The sequence below is a fragment of the Paraphaeosphaeria sporulosa genome, assembly GCF_001642045.1.
Source record: "Paraphaeosphaeria sporulosa strain AP3s5-JAC2a unplaced genomic scaffold CC84scaffold_21, whole genome shotgun sequence".
NCBI classification, from domain to species: Eukaryota; Fungi; Ascomycota; class Dothideomycetes; order Pleosporales; family Didymosphaeriaceae; genus Paraphaeosphaeria; species Paraphaeosphaeria sporulosa.
The window spans coordinates 21,962-39,592 of NW_017253380.1; the positions used below are offsets into that span (position 1 = coordinate 21,962).

The 17,631-nt window shown below is 51.8% G+C and overlaps 6 protein-coding genes across 6 annotated transcripts; 4 read left to right on the forward strand and 2 right to left on the reverse strand.

Moving 5' to 3' along the window:
• Positions 1-1,744: 1,744 nt before the first annotated feature.
• On the reverse strand, positions 1,745-2,623 carry CC84DRAFT_1223736 (uncharacterized protein; the record flags this gene model as incomplete). Its single annotated transcript, XM_018183519.1, has 1 exon — positions 1,745-2,623. One exon carries the CDS (start codon positions 2,621-2,623, stop codon positions 1,745-1,747), a length of 879 nt encoding a protein of 292 aa, XP_018028889.1.
• A 3,143-nt stretch (positions 2,624-5,766) lies between these two features.
• Positions 5,767-6,487, forward strand: CC84DRAFT_1182129 (uncharacterized protein; the record flags this gene model as incomplete). Its single annotated transcript, XM_018180602.1, has 3 exons — positions 5,767-5,926; positions 5,994-6,239; positions 6,303-6,487. 3 exons carry the CDS (start codon positions 5,767-5,769, stop codon positions 6,485-6,487), a joined length of 591 nt encoding a protein of 196 aa, XP_018028890.1.
• A 610-nt stretch (positions 6,488-7,097) lies between these two features.
• CC84DRAFT_1182130 (uncharacterized protein) lies at positions 7,098-8,205 on the forward strand (the record flags this gene model as incomplete). The annotated part of the gene is made up of 5 exons (XM_018180603.1): positions 7,098-7,168; positions 7,203-7,239; positions 7,525-7,590; positions 7,727-7,849; positions 7,936-8,205. 5 exons carry the CDS (start codon positions 7,098-7,100, stop codon positions 8,203-8,205), a joined length of 567 nt encoding a protein of 188 aa, XP_018028891.1.
• A 965-nt stretch (positions 8,206-9,170) lies between these two features.
• Positions 9,171-9,925, forward strand: CC84DRAFT_1238518 (uncharacterized protein; the record flags this gene model as incomplete). Its single annotated transcript, XM_018183945.1, has 2 exons — positions 9,171-9,280; positions 9,362-9,925. 2 exons carry the CDS (start codon positions 9,171-9,173, stop codon positions 9,909-9,911), a joined length of 660 nt encoding a protein of 219 aa, XP_018028892.1. The 3' UTR covers positions 9,912-9,925.
• Positions 9,926-11,750: 1,825 nt separating this feature from the next.
• On the reverse strand, positions 11,751-12,768 carry CC84DRAFT_1238521 (uncharacterized protein; the record flags this gene model as incomplete). The annotated part of the gene is made up of 2 exons (XM_018183946.1): positions 11,751-12,479; positions 12,535-12,768. Coding segments are annotated over 2 exons (963 nt in total), but the record flags the coding sequence as incomplete, so codon positions are not given.
• A 2,490-nt stretch (positions 12,769-15,258) lies between these two features.
• Positions 15,259-17,019, forward strand: CC84DRAFT_1210780 (uncharacterized protein; the record flags this gene model as incomplete). The annotated part of the gene is made up of 1 exon (XM_018182315.1): positions 15,259-17,019. One exon carries the CDS (start codon positions 15,259-15,261, stop codon positions 17,017-17,019), a length of 1,761 nt encoding a protein of 586 aa, XP_018028894.1.
• Between the last annotated feature and the right edge of the window lie 612 nt (positions 17,020-17,631).

Here is a 17,631-nt window from a genome sequence, read left to right on the forward strand (position 1 = left end):
GGTATAACTAGGTACGTACCTATAGTTATCCTTAAGATATAATTATTAAAGTGTAATAGGGGTCACTTAGCTTAGGGCTAAGCTAGCCTTAAATAGGGTTCTAGTAAGAAATAAGGGCTTTAGGAAGTAGTATAGTTGTGTTAGGTTAATGTGTTAATTAACTATAGTAAGGTTGTGTTGCCAAAACGTCATAAGTAATCTTTCCTGTAAGGAAACTAGATGTAATAACTATATCGTGGATTAATAATAATAGATTACTATGGTAATCCGTCATCTCTATATACTGCTATCTAACCTGGCTCTATTGGCTCTATGGCTCTGTCTTCCACAGATCTATAGATCTATAGATCTAATCACGTGACCTTCTCACGTGTTTATATTATATTCCACATTAGAACTATAAGCATAATTTACATTATTATTATCCTATTAGTTATTACTGCTGACGCTGTTATTGTTATAATTCTAGTGCGGCGTGGTCGCCGTAACACTATACTATATCTAGCTCCGTCTTTCCATATAGATATCCTACATCTAGGGAAAGACGATTTTCATTGTAACATAATAGCTAGTAATCTAGTTTTCCCCACCTAATATCGCGCATAGAACCCTCTTAACTAGGGAATAAAGCTTATCACCTTTAACTATCGCAAGTAATATATTATATAAAGAATCCGAAAATCCCTATTTCCATCCTGGCTTTGGAAAAAAGGGAATTAAGACTAAATCTTCATTTCTGGTGTGATGGCGCAAACGAGGCTTACCTAACAATTTACTATCCCAATTCTACATCTCTTCTTCTATCAACGCTAATCTTCTTGATAACGACTAGAATAATCAAACTTATATGGATTCGGGAACAGCAAACGTTGCGTTATTAGATTTCTAAAAGAAATAATATTATCGTGTTAGTGTCTCGGTTCATACAGCCAACAGGCCTATTAGAGCTTTTATTTGTCGTAAAGATTTCCACTCGTTACTTCGCCCCTACATTCCATCTTCCCTGTATTGCCGTCATAGAAACATTAATACGTTGCTAGCACCCAAAATATGGGTCAAACGGCATCTAGGGTTTCCAGTGGCGCGGACGCGGGGAAGGAGTGGGTAATGTGGTGTCTGCGGCATCCAGACTAAGGATACCGTCACTGAGGCTATGTTTCATCCAGGAAAACGTCTCTATTGATGTGCTGCGCTGCATTCCGCGCCGATAAGATTAGATATCTATCCAACGGCCATTAGAACTCAGCCTACTCACTACTACACGCAAGTTCCACTATATACCAAAGCCTTGAATGCAAAGGCGAGCGACACTACTGTCGTTTTATTACCTAGAATCTATTTCTAAAGACTAGACAAAGACGAGACGTCCTACTCCAAGTAGGGAAACTGTCTGGTACGTAACCATGTAAGTGCATTACTTGAATAATTATCCTACGTGTCCTCCACCTCGTGCATACATTCAGTAGCCTTTTTTAGTTCTGAAATGATTTAGATTGAATTATACTTTTAGTCCTAACGTCACAACACGTGGCGCAAGGGAAGACGACAAACTCCACCATGCAGTCAATGTACACGCTCGCACGACACCGAGATAACTCAGCCCACACCGTAGTGTACAAGAAGACCACACGGCATGAAACCAGACCAGCTCGCAATAAGACGCGAATTATACCTCCACTACTTCAGATTCTCACGTGAGAACCAAATGAGAACTCACCAGCTCAGATAAAAGCGAAGAGATTCATCAGCCAATGCTAACAAATTCACGCTCTTCTCTACCCTTCGCTTGGTACCTCGAGACCCACCGCCCGAACGTCACATTACCCACCACTTCTAGCGGTATGGCTGCCCCAGCGCCTGCTGCTCCAGCGTTGCCGCATCCATCCCGAGACGGCTCCTCACGCTGTTGGTCTTGCTCCTGGGTCCCACCTTCGTCATCACTGCCAAAGTACAAACCAGGCGTGTGGCGCACATCAGAGTGAAGGAAATGCTCAGGCAGCGGGGGATACGCCGCGGGCGGGGCGGGCATAATAGCGTCCCCTTGATAGGCCGACAAGGCAGAGTCGGAGCTGTGTCCAAGGGTCCGGTGCGCTGCAGACTCGCGGCACCGGGCGAGTCCGCTTTCGTAGCTGAACGGGTTCGAGCTCAGGAGCGGCTGATTGCCGTGGCAGCGATCACATGCAGCCCATGCTCGTGTCCGGTACAACGGCACGTAGCCATTGACGATGCAAGGCGGAGACGGCACGATGCAGGAGGGACAATGGTAGTCGTAGTCCGCCAACGCAGCTCCTGTCCCTGGGTGTGGGAGCTCCAATTTTGCTCGTCCCTCTGCCAAGGGGTCGGGTAGCGCTGGAATGGAGGTGAGGTACGGTTGGAGCGTGGCAAGGCTAACACGGGGTCGAGAAGCTGGTTGGGGATGGCGAGAAGGTGGTTCTGGGTGGTAGGGTGCAGGACCAGATGCTGGTGGGGAACCTGAGTGATAGTCCTGTGCGGTGTGTACGAGGTGGGAGGCTTGCCGCGGTGCTTCCATCGCAAACGTCGCCGTCTGGAGACTTGATGTTGTGATAATTTGAGCGTCGCTGGTTTTGGAGTTGATCGGGTTGAGGATGGTAGAGAGATCCATTGGTGACTCTTCGTCGTGATTTTAGGCAAGAGGCGGTTTATGGTGCACAGGGAGGATCAGAGTAATAAGCTTTAGGTAAAGTTCGAGATTTAGGGAGCATGAGAAGAAAAGAGGAAATGCACAGGAGCTCGCCGGCTCAAGATGATGAAGTAAACAGAGAAACGGAGCCGGCTATTGGACCTGGAATCCCGCCTGATCTACCAAGAGCGTTTGCCTCGCAAAAGAAACCTAGCGGTGAGCAAGTCATCAAAGAAGTATTTACAACGATAACCCATTCGGGCATTTATATGCCTGACCATGGTAAGATCACTGCGGAGGAACGAGCAAAACATGCAATCCCATGGCGCTGGACCGTTGGTGTCAAAAAGTGGAACTGGGCGTTTAGCGTACCGGAGAGTGAGACGTGGAGAGTCAATTGTACGGTTCGACCTGTCGGCGCTGCAGGTGCCCCCATCTCTGCAAGTGTAGGATATTGCTGCGAAGCGTTATTGGTACGACTAATATGGAGTTGACGACGGCCGTAGTTCGGTGCTAGTCGACGGGACGACAGCCCATGCTGAAGAAGGCGTGCCGCTGCTGCCGATGTCTCCAGCTTACTGTTTTGTCTACTAGGTGGGTACTTCAGCGTGGGTGGAACTGACGAATGCCTTGCAGCTCGAGCGCGAACCTGAGGCTGAGATTGGCGTCGGTAGCGGCACAGATCTAAGACGGGGCAATAACTATCACACGCAGCGCAGGCAAAAGATCTGAAGTAGTACAGCAGTGCCATTGCGCGGGCTGCGCAGGCACCGAGCACAACGAGCGACGCGCGGGGCTAGGCAACCGGCGCCCAAACGGCCGTGGCATCCCCCGCACACAGGTTGCAATTTCGCGCTCCATCGTCAACCTCTCCAGCGGCGTCAATCGTCTACATCTCTTAGCATGCGCGGAGCTATGCAGCCGTCTCCAGCGCCTTGAACGATTCCCGAACACTTCGTGGCACGCTTGTTCGCGAAACGCTCCCGCCCAAGCCGGCTATATGGAACGCATCGTCGTCCATGTGGCTCTACTACGACATAGGATCAAGCTGGGGCGGCCAGAACACGCACTAGAGGTCAAAAAGCTTCACGTCCGCGTTCGTTTTGCATAGCAGTTCCCTACTTTGACACCTGCCTAGTTCGTTCTGAGCGGGATCAAGGCCACCCGTAGGGTACCGTCAGGTTCTGTTAAACCACATCTACGGCGACGAGAGAATTCCCCTACGGGCACATAGACAGGAGCCAGTATTCCCTGCGACAGTACGCCCAGCTACATCGCGAGCAAGCCCATGACGATTGACCGCGTCCCACACTCCCGATGACAACTATTAAGTATGGCTACGCGAGGCGACCGCCGTTTCCAGACCGCCACCTCGCCTGTGCTTTGCAGTCAAATGTTTAAAACTTATACCCTTGATACCACCGAGCGCCGAGTAGCAAGCGTCGGGTATACATTGCGTACTGCAAAGCGTTAAACGGGACAGCACTAGGGACCTCGCTAGGAGATACGGTTCGGGATGCACCAGAGGACAGCTACACTGGGATCCCAACCGCGGTCTAGACAATGACCGCGACTTTGAAGCCCTGGTGCCTGGCTGCTGTCCTACTTGAGCCGCTGTTATTTGCAGCCCCGGAAAGGCAAGCGCGCGATCGATACCGCTAGTCTATCAGCTTTGACTGCTACTTTGCCTACCAGCCGCTGTGTCGGAAGCGGCTTGCACGGTTAGCTTCTACCTTGTAAGTAAGTGAACAGCATTTTGCGTCCCGAGCGTGAATAAAGGGCAAGCCGGGGCCTTTTCTCGTCTTCTCTATCAACGGCATCCAGCCGCCTACGACATTGACTTTGTTGCTCTCTCAGACATGAAAAGAGGCCCTAACGCCGTTCCCTTCGGCGAAGGACAATAGCCTGGGCTACAACTCGAAATCCAGGACAATAGCCTGGGCTACAACTCGAAATCCGAAGTTAGAAACTGCGTATTCGGTGGTTGAAATGTTTTCTCTTCCCAGGCGGTGCTGGATTCAATGTTACCTGCTGAGCCAGCCTAGCACTAGCTGCTTCGCCACGTAATAGGCTCTACTTTGCCTACAATCTCCATGCCCTCAATCCAACAGATAAGGTAGCAGGCAGGAGGACGTCCTCTGATAGTGAAAACGCAGTCCCCTTCGCCCAGATGGACGGGATTCAAAATTGCTGATTGCTCATTCGGTGTTGACCGTTGGAGGGCGGTTTGGGCGGCAGGTTCGCGCCACAGTGCTGGTACATGATCACATGCACGTTCGGGTCATGTTCGGGAACGGATAAGATTCGCGACACAGGGATGACGATTGACCCAATGATTCCAAAAGGAAGGCGAATGCAGTGGAAGCAGTTTACGATATTGGGGGGATCTTGTGTTCATAGTGTGAACATTTCCTAAACTCTCATCAAAATCCATCCAGAGCGGCTTTGAACGTATTTCCCTGGACGTCATACCTACTCCATTACCAAGATATTAGTTTGGGGCGTGTGTGATGTTTTGAGGTGCTTCGCTGGCCCCACCCCAGCTCCTGAATGGGCTTCCGACGATGAGCCAAAACGAATTCCTCAGGACTAAAAGTCTCACTCCTTCAGCGTGACCTTCATCATTGGCCTATCCTTTCAGCTAATCGCATAACACTTAGTCAGCGCAGTTTCTCTCACCAAGCCTTCTAGGTCATCGGGAGCGAGAGGATGCTATAGCGGCATTACCAAGCAGTAGCATAGCTTCGATATCGAAACTCGAAAGACTCTGATCGTGTAAATGGATTGTGCTTTTGTGGTTTATTCGGTGGAGCGAGCTAATAGAACACAATCAATGGCAAGGTCGCAAAGGTTTAGGCTCAAATGTTGAAACTCGCCTCGCTCCTGTTGCGGAAAGAAGTAATTATATCCTTTAGAAAATTGAATGGTACGAGGTGTGAGAGTGATGGAACATGATTGGAACGCCGAAGATCGAGATGTCAATAGGGGTACGACCAAAGGCAGAACCCTAAACGCCCGGGCGCTTGAAACTCGGCACCCTTGACTGTAATATAGGAGGGATTTATTGTTCGGGATGAGTGAGCAGTATGAGATCCCAGAGCAAGTAACATGACGGACACGCCAATATGGGCATAAAAGCCTTCCAGCCGCATTTGGAAGGAAAATACTCTGTTCCCAACCTAGGGCAATCTATAGCGCTGCAGCAACGCAGCATTATCTTTTCCATTGTTGACCACTCTGTGGCCGTCAAAGCGATTGCTTGCGACCTAACACACCGCAAGATTGGTAAGAATTTGCAGTATGTCGATTATAAGTAATCACAACGGGCTTACTGATCTGTCCCTTAATCCAGTCCTGACATCCACGGCCAACGCACCAATTTCAGAGCAGATTGCTCGTTTCCCTAAGCTCATGCTTCCAGGATACGACAAATCAAATTCCTCCAGCCCATTGATTCTGGCGGGCGACGCTGCTTCCCGGGTACCTACACTGGCCGCAAGAACGAAGCTCTCCTCCAGGGTGATGCTTTTATCGCCAGAGAGGCGCACCCGGGCCGCCATGCCATCATTGCAATCTCAATCGACTCAAAACACGCGAGGTGAGAAGCTGCTCTTTGGTTCACTTTGATCGAAGCAGCTCTGACATCGCCACGTATCGTCAGGTGGCATCACGAAACTCCAGCTCAACCCATTTGACATCTTTGAGCCCGACGTTCGTATCCTTGCCACCAACGAGGAGACCACCACGATCATCTGCTGGTTCGTCCCCATCGCAACTCCTCTTGGGCCTCCCGTGTCTGCACAGCTCTGCACGCGGTCTGCTTTTGCTACCCATCCGGGAGAGTAGGGCGGTGGAAATACAAGACCTTACGGATGAGGATCTGGAGCGCTCGATGAAGCGGAAGGTTGACTAGGGTTCTTATACGTCCTTGTGCATGATCTTCACGTGCACATTGTGAAGCTGTTAATAGGACTGGTATTGGCAGGTTCGGGGCAACGGTATTCTTCTCCTTGAGCAATGTTCTGGCCTTACCCCATGCACAAGGGACTATGTAGAAAATGTGCGAGATGCGGTTTTTTCCCGCTGTCAACTGCTAGCTTCGAGTTTCATCTGCTTGTATGTAGGTAAAGGCGCCACGGTCAGCGTTTTCTCGGCGCAGAAAGTAGCAGGGAGAAGCTGCATACCATCGAGCAACATTTCCCCCAATGGAACGATTTTCTTTAATTATATATGAACATGCTTTCCTGCCATGACTTTCAACCTGCAACGCGCCCGCTCGTCATGTACTGCCTTCCCTGCACTCACACCCTTTCATTGTTCGGAGTCATCGCTCGTACCGCTAGCATAGTGGTGCCAATAGTACGGAGAAAATAGGGAAGATACGGTGCTGCGATGCCAGTGAAGTGTGTTAGGGTCGGATGGGGAACGGTGCACGGCCTGGTTGGTGCCCACCAAAATGGGAACGTCTGGTTGGCGCGAGCAATTGATTCCTGCAGCACTTGAAGCACTGAAACTGCGCGCAAGGTCGTAAGGCTTCCAGGGAAACTTTGGTCCCATACAGCTTAGTGCAGGTGTTCCGAGGGTTGCTGCGTCAGAGTGTTAGTTCTCCCTCGCATTGGCCTGGTCTGATGTAGCGCACGCTGACGCGTCATCTCCACTTGCCAACGGCCCCTCCACCCCGCCCGTAAAGGCAACACGCCTCCATATCAAAGCTACCAGCAGAACTCGACCAGGGGCACTTTGGCACAGCGCATAAGGACCCGGCCCCTCTCACGCGCAATGCACAACCATTGTTGCATTTGGCGGCGCGTGGGTAAACATCCTTACAATCCTCTGCGTGACAGCAGTAAAGCACTTAAAGTTGCCTTTTACACTCGTCGCAGGCTTCTGAAGCCGACGAGTTCCCGAAGAAAGCACCTGGTCGTCTACAAGTCGACGACCGGGGTGAGGTACGTAGGGAGCCTCTGGAACCAGCGCGCACAGGTCCTTACTTGCATAAAGCAGATGTCGACGGCGAACAACACAATCTAAGCGTAGGGCAGACTTTTCTTGAGTAAGTGAATGATGCTGGCGTCGGCAGATTAGATTCTCACGCCTCCGTGCCATCGACGTAGAGATCCTGGAAATGCCCATCAAAACCCGTTTCGCGGTATTGCAATTGTGTTAGCATGCTGCCGCGGCCGCCAAGGCGTTCGATACCGGCTTACAGTGAGCGGCTGGGGAGGCTAGCAGCTCGATCCGTGCAGCCAGATCACGAAAACGCAAAGGGAGCCCAGTTATAGCATAGCTCACAGGCCAGTCCCCAAGACACGATGAGTTTAGGAAAAGCCTCAAAGAAGAGAGAGCAGACCAGCAACGCCACGCCAGGATTGACGTCGGCCGAGCAAGCGATGTCATCGGAGCTCAAGGGTCCCAAAAACGCCATGCTCAAGGAACTGTCAGTGGTGGCATCGGTTCAAGGCGCGTTTGAGAAAACGGAGGACCATCTGCGTGGTCTGCATCGCGCCACCGCGGTTATTAGGGAGACGTCTGCTCAGCTGTCAAACCGTCTAGTGGGGGTTTGATGGATCAAAATAGACATCGATGGGGCCGAGCCAACGACCCAGCATCACGACGATCAGCTTCGAGACCTCTCGCGCGAAGTCACCCAGAAGACAATGATAGTGGTGTTCCGCTATTGGGGATTGTAGCAAAGAGAGCGACAGTCATCATCCACAGCTAATGCCAGCTCACCAAAGGGGCAGCGTTCCGGCTTTGATTGACATGCGCTGTTAGGTATCGGTGCACCTAGCCTGTTGGAGGCGGCCGACCCGTAACTACATCCACGCCAGCTTTCACGTGCTATGCGCTTTCACGGGGCCTGTCGTGATCGACCTATGGATCCTTACGCTCGTCTTTCTCCTTCCTACGCCGAAGGAGATTCGAGAAAATTGTCGTGTCCCATAATTCATGGCATGATAAGTGGTGCCAGGCGGCTCGCTGATGGTTGGGGCACCGCATCGGTAAAGAATGCGAACATCTATGCTAAGCATGTACAGTCTCACAAGTGGTTAATATCACAACTTCATTAATCGTAGTTTCTGACTGAGAAGATCAAGCTCAAGGCAAAGACGATTTTCTGGACACACATCATGCCAGCTTGTAACTACCGGTGCAGTCTCAACGAGTAACCGCGCAGAGACCAACGTAACAACTTCGTCATCAAGTACACCATGCGGCGAAGTTGTCGCAGCAGCTACGCAGGATGGGAGCGTTTGAAGATTGTCACCGCACCAGCACTTTAGCAGTGTATTGGCAGGATCACATAGAGAACGGATCACAATTTAGAACTCCACCATGGCTAGTGCCGACAACGTATGCTGATGAGGTGATAGCCTGGGACAATTAGTAGATTGCCGTGAGGGAACAGAGCTACGAGGAATGATGTCATCGTCGATGACGTCATCGATATAGCCTCGGCAAGCTAAATATAGACACTGCCAGCCCTACCACGACAGTACCATTCCCCACTTTGAAGCATCAACGCATTATGCCGACCAAGCTCTTAGACCTCTCCGATGAGCTCCTCTCGCGAATCTGCAGCCACGGAATGGTCCACGAGCACCACCAGCAGAACCTACCTCAAACCCTCCAGCACCCGTGAGGCGTGATTGCAGGGCAGATCTCCAGGGAGTTCCGTCGTCTCTTACGACCCTTTCGTTGCTGCAAGAGACTTTACAGAATCGCTCGACACGAGTATCTCGAAACGAACGTGGTCGTGTTAAATCTAAGCGACATTCGAGGGTCCGCGAGCAGACTGGAATTCGGCTATGGCGCTGCGCAGATGATCATGACGGGAAACCCAGGCCCGCTGCTCAGAAGTCTAGTTCATGTGCAGCTATCGGTTAGTGTAACAGGAACTCAAGGTCGGTCATTGGCAAGGGAAGCCGAGGACCTGAAGCGCTTGATGGATTCATGTCGGAATTTGCGGACGCTGCATTTCTTCGTGCAAGCCGACGAATCGGTACTACATGGCAGCGCTGCGGAGCTGCGGCAGGGCGATGTTGTGGCCTTGAGAAGTCCAGACAGCAGAGATCGCAGAGTTGCTGAGGCTGTTGTCAACTTAGCCAAGTCCGTTCCTTTGAGAGTTGTGACCGTTTCGTTCTGCCCATGGCGACGCGGTGCTGTCGTCGTGCAGATGGTGGATAGGGACACCGCAGATGTAGTCGACGCTTGCTTGGCAGGCGGGATCGATCAGACATACGAAGGACTCATCGCACGTGTGAGGTGACTCATTCTCTGCAGCAATGCATGCATTTTGGCTCTCAATAGTGATTAGACGTTGAAAAGTTGCAGTGATGTGTGTGGGCCAGGACTCCGACATCTTCTCCCATTAGATGGGAACAGATCTTACCCAGTAATGCGTCCGTCTCACTATGAGTTTTAGTGAGACCGCATGGAGAGGAATCCCTGGCAGATTGATTGAAGCGCCCTGGTTGTGATTCATGTCCCCACATGCGTGCAATTGATTGACGGCACAAAGGCGCTACTAACGTCGACACCCAGGATTAGGCGCTAGTAGGCAGGCTTCGCTTCTCTTTGGCGAAACGCACGATCTGTTTAAATTTATCACTCCGGGATGAGCATGTTGATGGAGCCGATTAGCTTGACATTTGAGAGACGGGATGGGTAAGCTGAGATGGTGGTCACTGAGACAAACGCTGGCACAGACAGATGGGTACTGGACTGCGGCTATCCCAATTCTCCACCTGCAAAAAAGACCGTCCCATCGATGCCAAAGACCTCGAATAGAGCCATGGCGTATGGCCTGCCACAGTAACCAGCGCGTAACGGCGAGACTGCACAAGGCAACCATCTCAAGAAGCACGTTAGCAAGGCAAGACAGCTTCCGCGTTGCCCACCGATTCTCCTTCTCGCCCCATTCATCCGTGTCATGCATACATTTCCTGCGTGCGTTATTGCTGTGAGAGCTGCAACTTAGCTCGGGATGTCACGTTCGATTTCATCTAGGCTGCATGAGCTAGGGATCCTGTATCATACATAGAAGATGAATCCCCGAACGGACGTGAAGAGATGGTCTGCAGAACGTGATAGATAGTGTAGTTGAGCAAGTTTGGATTCGTGGTTCTGTACACGAACATGGCATCTTCGTTTATCTCGTATTTTTATCGTTTTCCAACAAGTAGGCAAGGAGGGAAATCACAACCTCGTAGGCCTGGCCGATTAAGTCTTAGAATGGAACTATGTTTGCAAGTGGATGTGTTTTGCAGGTGATGAGACTATCACCATTGTCGTAAACAATGAACCAGGTGTTGACTCATCACATCTGGGATACCATGAGACAGTTCTAAACAAACTCTAGATGCAGACCTAGAAGGCACCCGTTTGTCCAGATATAGTTTTTTGCCTAATTTTCCTATCACCCCTCTGTGAGCAATATATATATGTGTTCTATTCTTTCACGCACTCTTTTATCCAAAATGAAGCTGCACAATGCAACCTTGAATTATATAGCCTTCATTCTGCCAACGCTTAAAGGTATATATATTACAATAGTGTGCTTTTACAGTACATAACTCAAACCACCACAATAGGTTAACTCGTTCCAACGAGAACTCTCTCCCAATTCCAACGATAGCCTCACACCATCATCAGAGACAACCATGAGCCGCGGTGTCCAGAAGCAAAGGCCAGGTAGGGTGAAGCCCAGCGAAAAGGTGAAGGACATGAACAGGGCCACTCCTAAGTCCAAGAAGAAGAGTAGTGCTGGAACTGCATTGTCTACTGACAAGAACCCCTTCCCTACCTTTGGAGGCTTGACTCCTTTCACTTTATCTCAGATTGAGATGGTTTTTCCCATTCTTACGGGCAAGAACGGGACTACAAACGAGCTGACTAGGACTACCAAGCCTGAGGCGCGTTACTGGAAGGCTGGCGTAGTCTTTAAGTTTGGTAACTTTACGAGCAAGAAATCAGGCATAATAACGTCTACATCCCTTTCCACACAGGCCAGGGTTACGGTTCTAGTTTGGCATCCATGTATGACTTCCCACCATGGTAGAGAGATTTACATGTCTGGGCTTTACTTCACGCCACTCCACACTCATTCTCACTCGGAGTCTTCATCCTCTACGACGTCTCCATCCTCTACGACGTCTCCATCCTCTACGACGTCTCCATCCTCTACGACGTCTCCATCCTCTACGACGTCTCCATCCTCGCTATCCTCCTCCCAACTAGACTCTTCCTGTATCTCGTCCTGCATTTCGTTGTTTCCATTGCGAATCCCATCAAAGGAGGATTCGCTAGCACTGTCTATGTTCTTTCCGCCAGCGCCCTTCATGTCGCGAGTTACTGGAACGCCCTCTTCAATACTCAAACTACTTGCTTCTTCAGATGGTGTTCCGGTGCTTCGTCCATCCGTCGGTCCGACGTCCTGTCCTCCGGGGTCTCCGCGAACCGGCTCAACAACTCCCTCGGCCCGCTTGGCCTCCAGTTGCCTCTCATCGCCCTCGGACCCAGCACCCAAGAATCTACGTACCCAGCGTTTCACCCCCTTGCCCCACTGCAGCCCCAGATCCACCTTCTTGTCGCTAGGTTGTGTCTTCTGCCTCTTGTTATCAGGCGCGCTGTCTTCGCTGTCAGAAGTGGGTGATAGAGGTCGCTTTCCGTTTTCGTTGGGCTCTGTCGGTGCTGGCGTAGGACTGAGCGGGGAGGAGGAGGCCCATATGCCGGGCATGGGGCCGCAGTTTCTGTGCACCGGATCGGGCTGCACGGCTCCGTCTTGCTGCTCGGAGGAAAGTGGGTGTCCCTCGTCTTCCTCAATCGTGGATGGAGACTACATTACGCACGTTAGCGAGATGCGAATTGCTCTTGGCTATCAATACCCTCACATTGGGACTAATAGTATTCTGCAGCTGTACTTCACGAAAGTTCTCGGTCGCATGTTGGTCTTCGACCCGGGCTTTTGGTTGGTCTTCCTCCATTGATTGGACGCGAGGGATAATCTGTGTTCGAACCACTGGACTTCTTAGGTCTGCAGATATCCGATGATGAATCGTAGATAGGGCAGGCAGCAGGTATATATAAACAGATACAAAGTATAAGTAAATGTAACAAATACCAAAAATAAGTAAACGTGAACAAACACCAACTTTGGGCATACGTAAATAATTGCCAAGTATAAACAAAGTACACAACTACGAAGAAAGAGTAAACAGCAATAATAGTAATTGTGAAGAGACTATAGAACCAGTGATAGGTCATCACAACGAGACCTCTTGTGTGGCACCAGACCGGTGCGGTATACGAGACACAATATGGTGAAACGAGCCCCGAAGCGCATACACTTACTCGTGCGAGGTGCTACAAAGTAGATGACATCTTACCAGTATGCCTACCCTTGTTTGCCCATGAGATATTGCAGCGAAAACGAGCTAGATTTTACTGGATGTGCTAAGAAGTACTCGAATGGACCCAGGCGTGGTAGGTTCTGCCACGGATCTGAGGAGGACATTCTTGATAGAAACATCGAGTCGCAGAAACCCGACTCAATAGGGGCGTCATTTTCATCGCTGACCTATTCGTCGTCGCCCTCGTGATCATCGCCATGCTATGTTTTCACAGTTCCCGAGCACAGGCCGTTGGCGTTCTTGATAGTCTAGGGAACGGTAGGATGTCATTTGTGCATAAAACGGCTTAATACGAGCATAAATACGAACAAGGCAGAATATCCATGGATTTAGGCCATGGAGAGAGCTTTTTGCACAAGGGACTGGCAAAGGCTGACGAGTGGCAGCCAGTCTAGATGTTGATAGTCCGTCCAGGCGAGCGGGGTAGATCGATTTTGACTTGTCAAAATTAGGTCGCCGAGAAGGTATCATGGATAAACAGGCTTTGATAGTACCACGGTCATGTACATAATAATGTAAATGTGGAGTGGTAGCACATGCTTAGTGTTGGCTTTGATAGATGTCCTCGAAGTGATATTGGTGGAGGACTCAGATGCGGACACTCTGGGTATGCTCGAGACAGCCCAGTCGATGCGTTCAGCGCGGAGACCGTGGTTTTGCCTCCCTTGACGTTGGTTTTCTAGACGTTTTCTATCAGACGTCGAAAAGGTTCGAGCAACACGTCTGACAGCCAATCGCCAAGCCGATGGCGATGGAGTTTGCGCCAAATCGGAGATGGAGCAATCAGGACGCACTAAAGCTCTTCGGTCGCACTTGATACGGGCGCTAGGGTCGGGATCGGTCAATGTTTCAGTTTGAAAGGGTTGACAGAGGACGTGGAGTAGTGCGGTGGGAGAGCGCCTGGAGCCGTGTGGAGCTCGCCAAAAGTGCAGGAAGACTTGGAAAACGCGCTGCGATGTTTGGCGAAATTCTTTGCGGTCAGGAGGACGGTTTTACATACTACTCTCTGGGGGCGTGGGCCACACGTAGCCCCAAACCATACCACCGTGTCTTCAGCGCATGCATGCGCCCTGTCAAACTCTCAGACTTCCCCCAAAGTGGCTAAGCGGTTAACATTTAGGTGGGACCTCTCAGGTGGAGCACGAAGACGGGCACGGGCGTGGCAGTTCGCTAGGCACTGTCCACCATCGACTTGTGCGGAGACGAGAGTCTCTTGGGCCGGACGCAGAAGCTGCCTCGTAACGTATGGATTGAAGTTGCGAAGCGGCTCCGCGACCCAGGGCTGGCTGCGCGTGGGATCGGAAGATGGCACTGGGGGGCTTGGTGGTGTTTACGTCGCATGACGCGGGGCCTCACTCGCTAGCGAGTCGCTAGCTTGGCTCCCTCGGTGCCAGTACCACCGCCGCCGGCCCACACCATCACCACTCGGAGTCAAGCGACCGGCGCTATATTAGCATAAAGCTTGATTTCACATGTCGTGAAATTCCAACGACGTATAGGTCGCTACATGCAATTCATGTCCCGCGCGCTGCACAAGGTACGCAAACCGTTGACGCATCCACCGTCGCTATTGAAAAGCAGAACAATGAGGAGGCGTAAGTCTTGAGGGCGTTTACTCGTTTCGAGTGTCTTGATAGCTTCTGCTTTCTATAGTCTTGTCATCCCTCCGTCCGTTGGACACTTGGAAAATATCATTTCGTTGCGCCCTGCCCGCCCAATTCGGAAGGAACAGTGGGGAGATTTGTCAGCTCGCGCGGCCACAATCATAACCCTCGTTAGCATGCCCGTCGTCCCCGCGCCGCACACCCCTCATCCTGTGTTCTGGAACAGTGGAGAACTTCTTGTTGCTGCAAAGAGTATTATTTTCGACCAACAAAGCTCTAGGGATCGTACGCCAGCAGGCGCAAGCTGCGTCCCTCGTGATTTCCTCGCCTCGACTGCGACTTCCGCCGCCACGTTCCCTGCGCAACGGCGAGTACTTCGACCCCTCCGCCTCTTGTCTCGCGCAGCGGTGCAGCCGGCGATGGCTCGCCCGTCGTGACCTCGCCACGCCGTGCCTTGTTGGCTGCAACGCGCATCTTCGGGCGCTGAAGAGTGCACGCACTCCCGATCACCATCGAGGGAACGTAGCGGGCAGATTGCCAAGACCGTCGTGCTCCGCGATAAGCACCGCCTTCCACCCAAGCATCGACCGAAAGCGACGTCATGCCTCCCGTCCAGTCTGACCTTTCACCTGTGGCCCAGCTGGTCGATTCTCTCACCCAATCCCTCGAAGCCAGCATCCGTGCGAAAGACACAGCAGCGGCAAGGGAAGCGTTTAGTGAGCATCTGGACCGCCTGAAGCCGCTTCGCGAGAGCGCCACCGTCGGCGAGCGCGAGGAATTCTGGGTTGCTGCAGCCTGGTGGGGAGTGCACCACCTCGCCCGGCTCAAGGTAGCCACTTTGGCAAAGCGAACGGCACCGGTCGATGTCGACCTTGTGACGGAGAGCAGAAAGCTCACAGCCATTGCCGACATATACCAGAGCTGGGGCAAGTCCGCGCTGGACTCGCTCCGTGAGAGCCTTCCCCTCCCGAGCCGGCCAGGCAGAGACTTCGTCGAGCAATTTCGCCGAGTCGCCGCACACAGCACGCTCGACGAGGTCACCCAGAAGCTTCCCGAGCTGTACTACAATCGATTACCCCAGCTTCGACAACCGAACCGCCCCGTCTTCTTGCAGTGCGACGGCAAGCACAGCGTCATTACGTCCGACCTGAAGGCGTATTTCAGGAAAGAGATCGAGCCCGCCATCCTAGCGCAGAAGCCAGTCGCAAGGGTGTCGGCTAGGGCTTCTAGACGGAAGCGGAGGAAGACGGAGGCGCATGGGAGCGTTGACGTTTTGCCCGAACCCAACGGGGACTCCGACGTTGAAATTGAGAGACCGCGAGCCGCGCCTTCACCTCTGCTGGCGTCAAGCCCACCTCGCATTCCGAACCCCGACGTACGCACCGAGACGCCTCCAGTCGCCCCTTCTCCTTTGCCGTCATCAAACCGATCGCGCGCTTTGATCCCCGACGTTCATAGCGAGGAGCCTCGAGTCTCACTCTTACCTCTGCCGCCGCAAAGCCCGTCTGGAGTATCGATTACCGTGAACATCGATCAGGGCTCCGACATCTCCGCAGCGACTCGTCGGTCCAGCCTCAACATATATCAGCAAGTCGACGATATTCTTACCAGAGAGAACGATCGCCCGGACGGCGCGCATACGGTTGAGCGTCCATCGTATGGAGCCACTCCTGTGCGCCGCAATAGCCCAGGACACGCCATGCAGAGGCAGCCCCAATCGTCTCCCAACTCGCAATGTGAGAGTCCGGCTGCGGGAAGGCGCGAGGAAGCGAGACAGAAGATGCGCAACGCCATACAACGGGCACCGAAACCTGCGCTTGACGTGCTTCATTTCATTTGCCAGCTCACGCAGAGTGAGGACGAGCTTCAGGGCAGGAATCTGGGGGCTCGCAAAGCTCTAGCTAATGCCGAAGCGGAGCTCAAAAAGGTGGAGAAGGCAGTCTCCAAACTCGTTACGTCCGAGGAGACTCTTGACGACTTCCTCGCCAGCTCCAAGGAGCGTCTGGCGAGCACTCGAAATTTCCGTAAAAGATTTGATGCCAGTCTTAGGGATGCCAGCAACATCGCGGCGCAGGCTGGCATTACGAACCTATTCCCCCCCTCGATGCACACAGACCAATGGGCCGAGGTTGAGCAGAAGCAAGAGAAGATTCTGGAAACCGCCCACGACCTGCAAGGAAACTTGAACAGCGCTTCGGCAGCACTCGATGCGAAACGGGTTGAGCTCAACAAGGTGGAAGAGGAGAAGAAGGACGTCCAAGAGCAACGCGCTGCCACCGTGGAGATTTTGAGGCTTGCTGACAGCAAATGGCCGTTCAGCGAGCTTGCGGATTTATATTTTCAAGCTCAAGGGCCAGCCTAGTAGGGAATGGTGCCAAAATATACAAGGCGCAGCGACGCGTCGCCCAATCGAATCGACACTATTCACGAGATCAGCGACGGCATAACTGCGGTTCTACTCAACAAGAAGACTAATATCGAAAGCAACGTGGGATAGCCGTTTCAGCAGACGTGCAGGAGCGACGGAGCTAGAGTGCATTATTTGGAGATTGACTTGTGGTTCTAATAACATATGAGAAGTGCCTGTAACAGCTGAATGTATTCGGGCCATTCGGCGTATCCTAGCGAGAATCATAATCAAGAGACCTGTTGAACGTTTTCTAACGATACTACGATTGCCTTCTATTATTGCACCATGATGGTGTGCCCTCCATACCTGGTCATCACTGCTGGCTACTACTTGCTATAGCCGTGCTCAGCAATCCGTAGCAGAGGGCTCCCCGACGCCCGACTATTTTTTCTATCAACATTAGACCGCCTTACATCTTACATGCTCTTGTACGTAGCTTCGCGCTAACTTTAGCAGCATCAAAACTCATCATGGACCAGAGTCATGACAGAGTCCGGCTTAGAAGTTACGAAATGTAGTCCATTACTTTCCAAGGAAAAGATTTGGGGTCGATACTCAATGCAT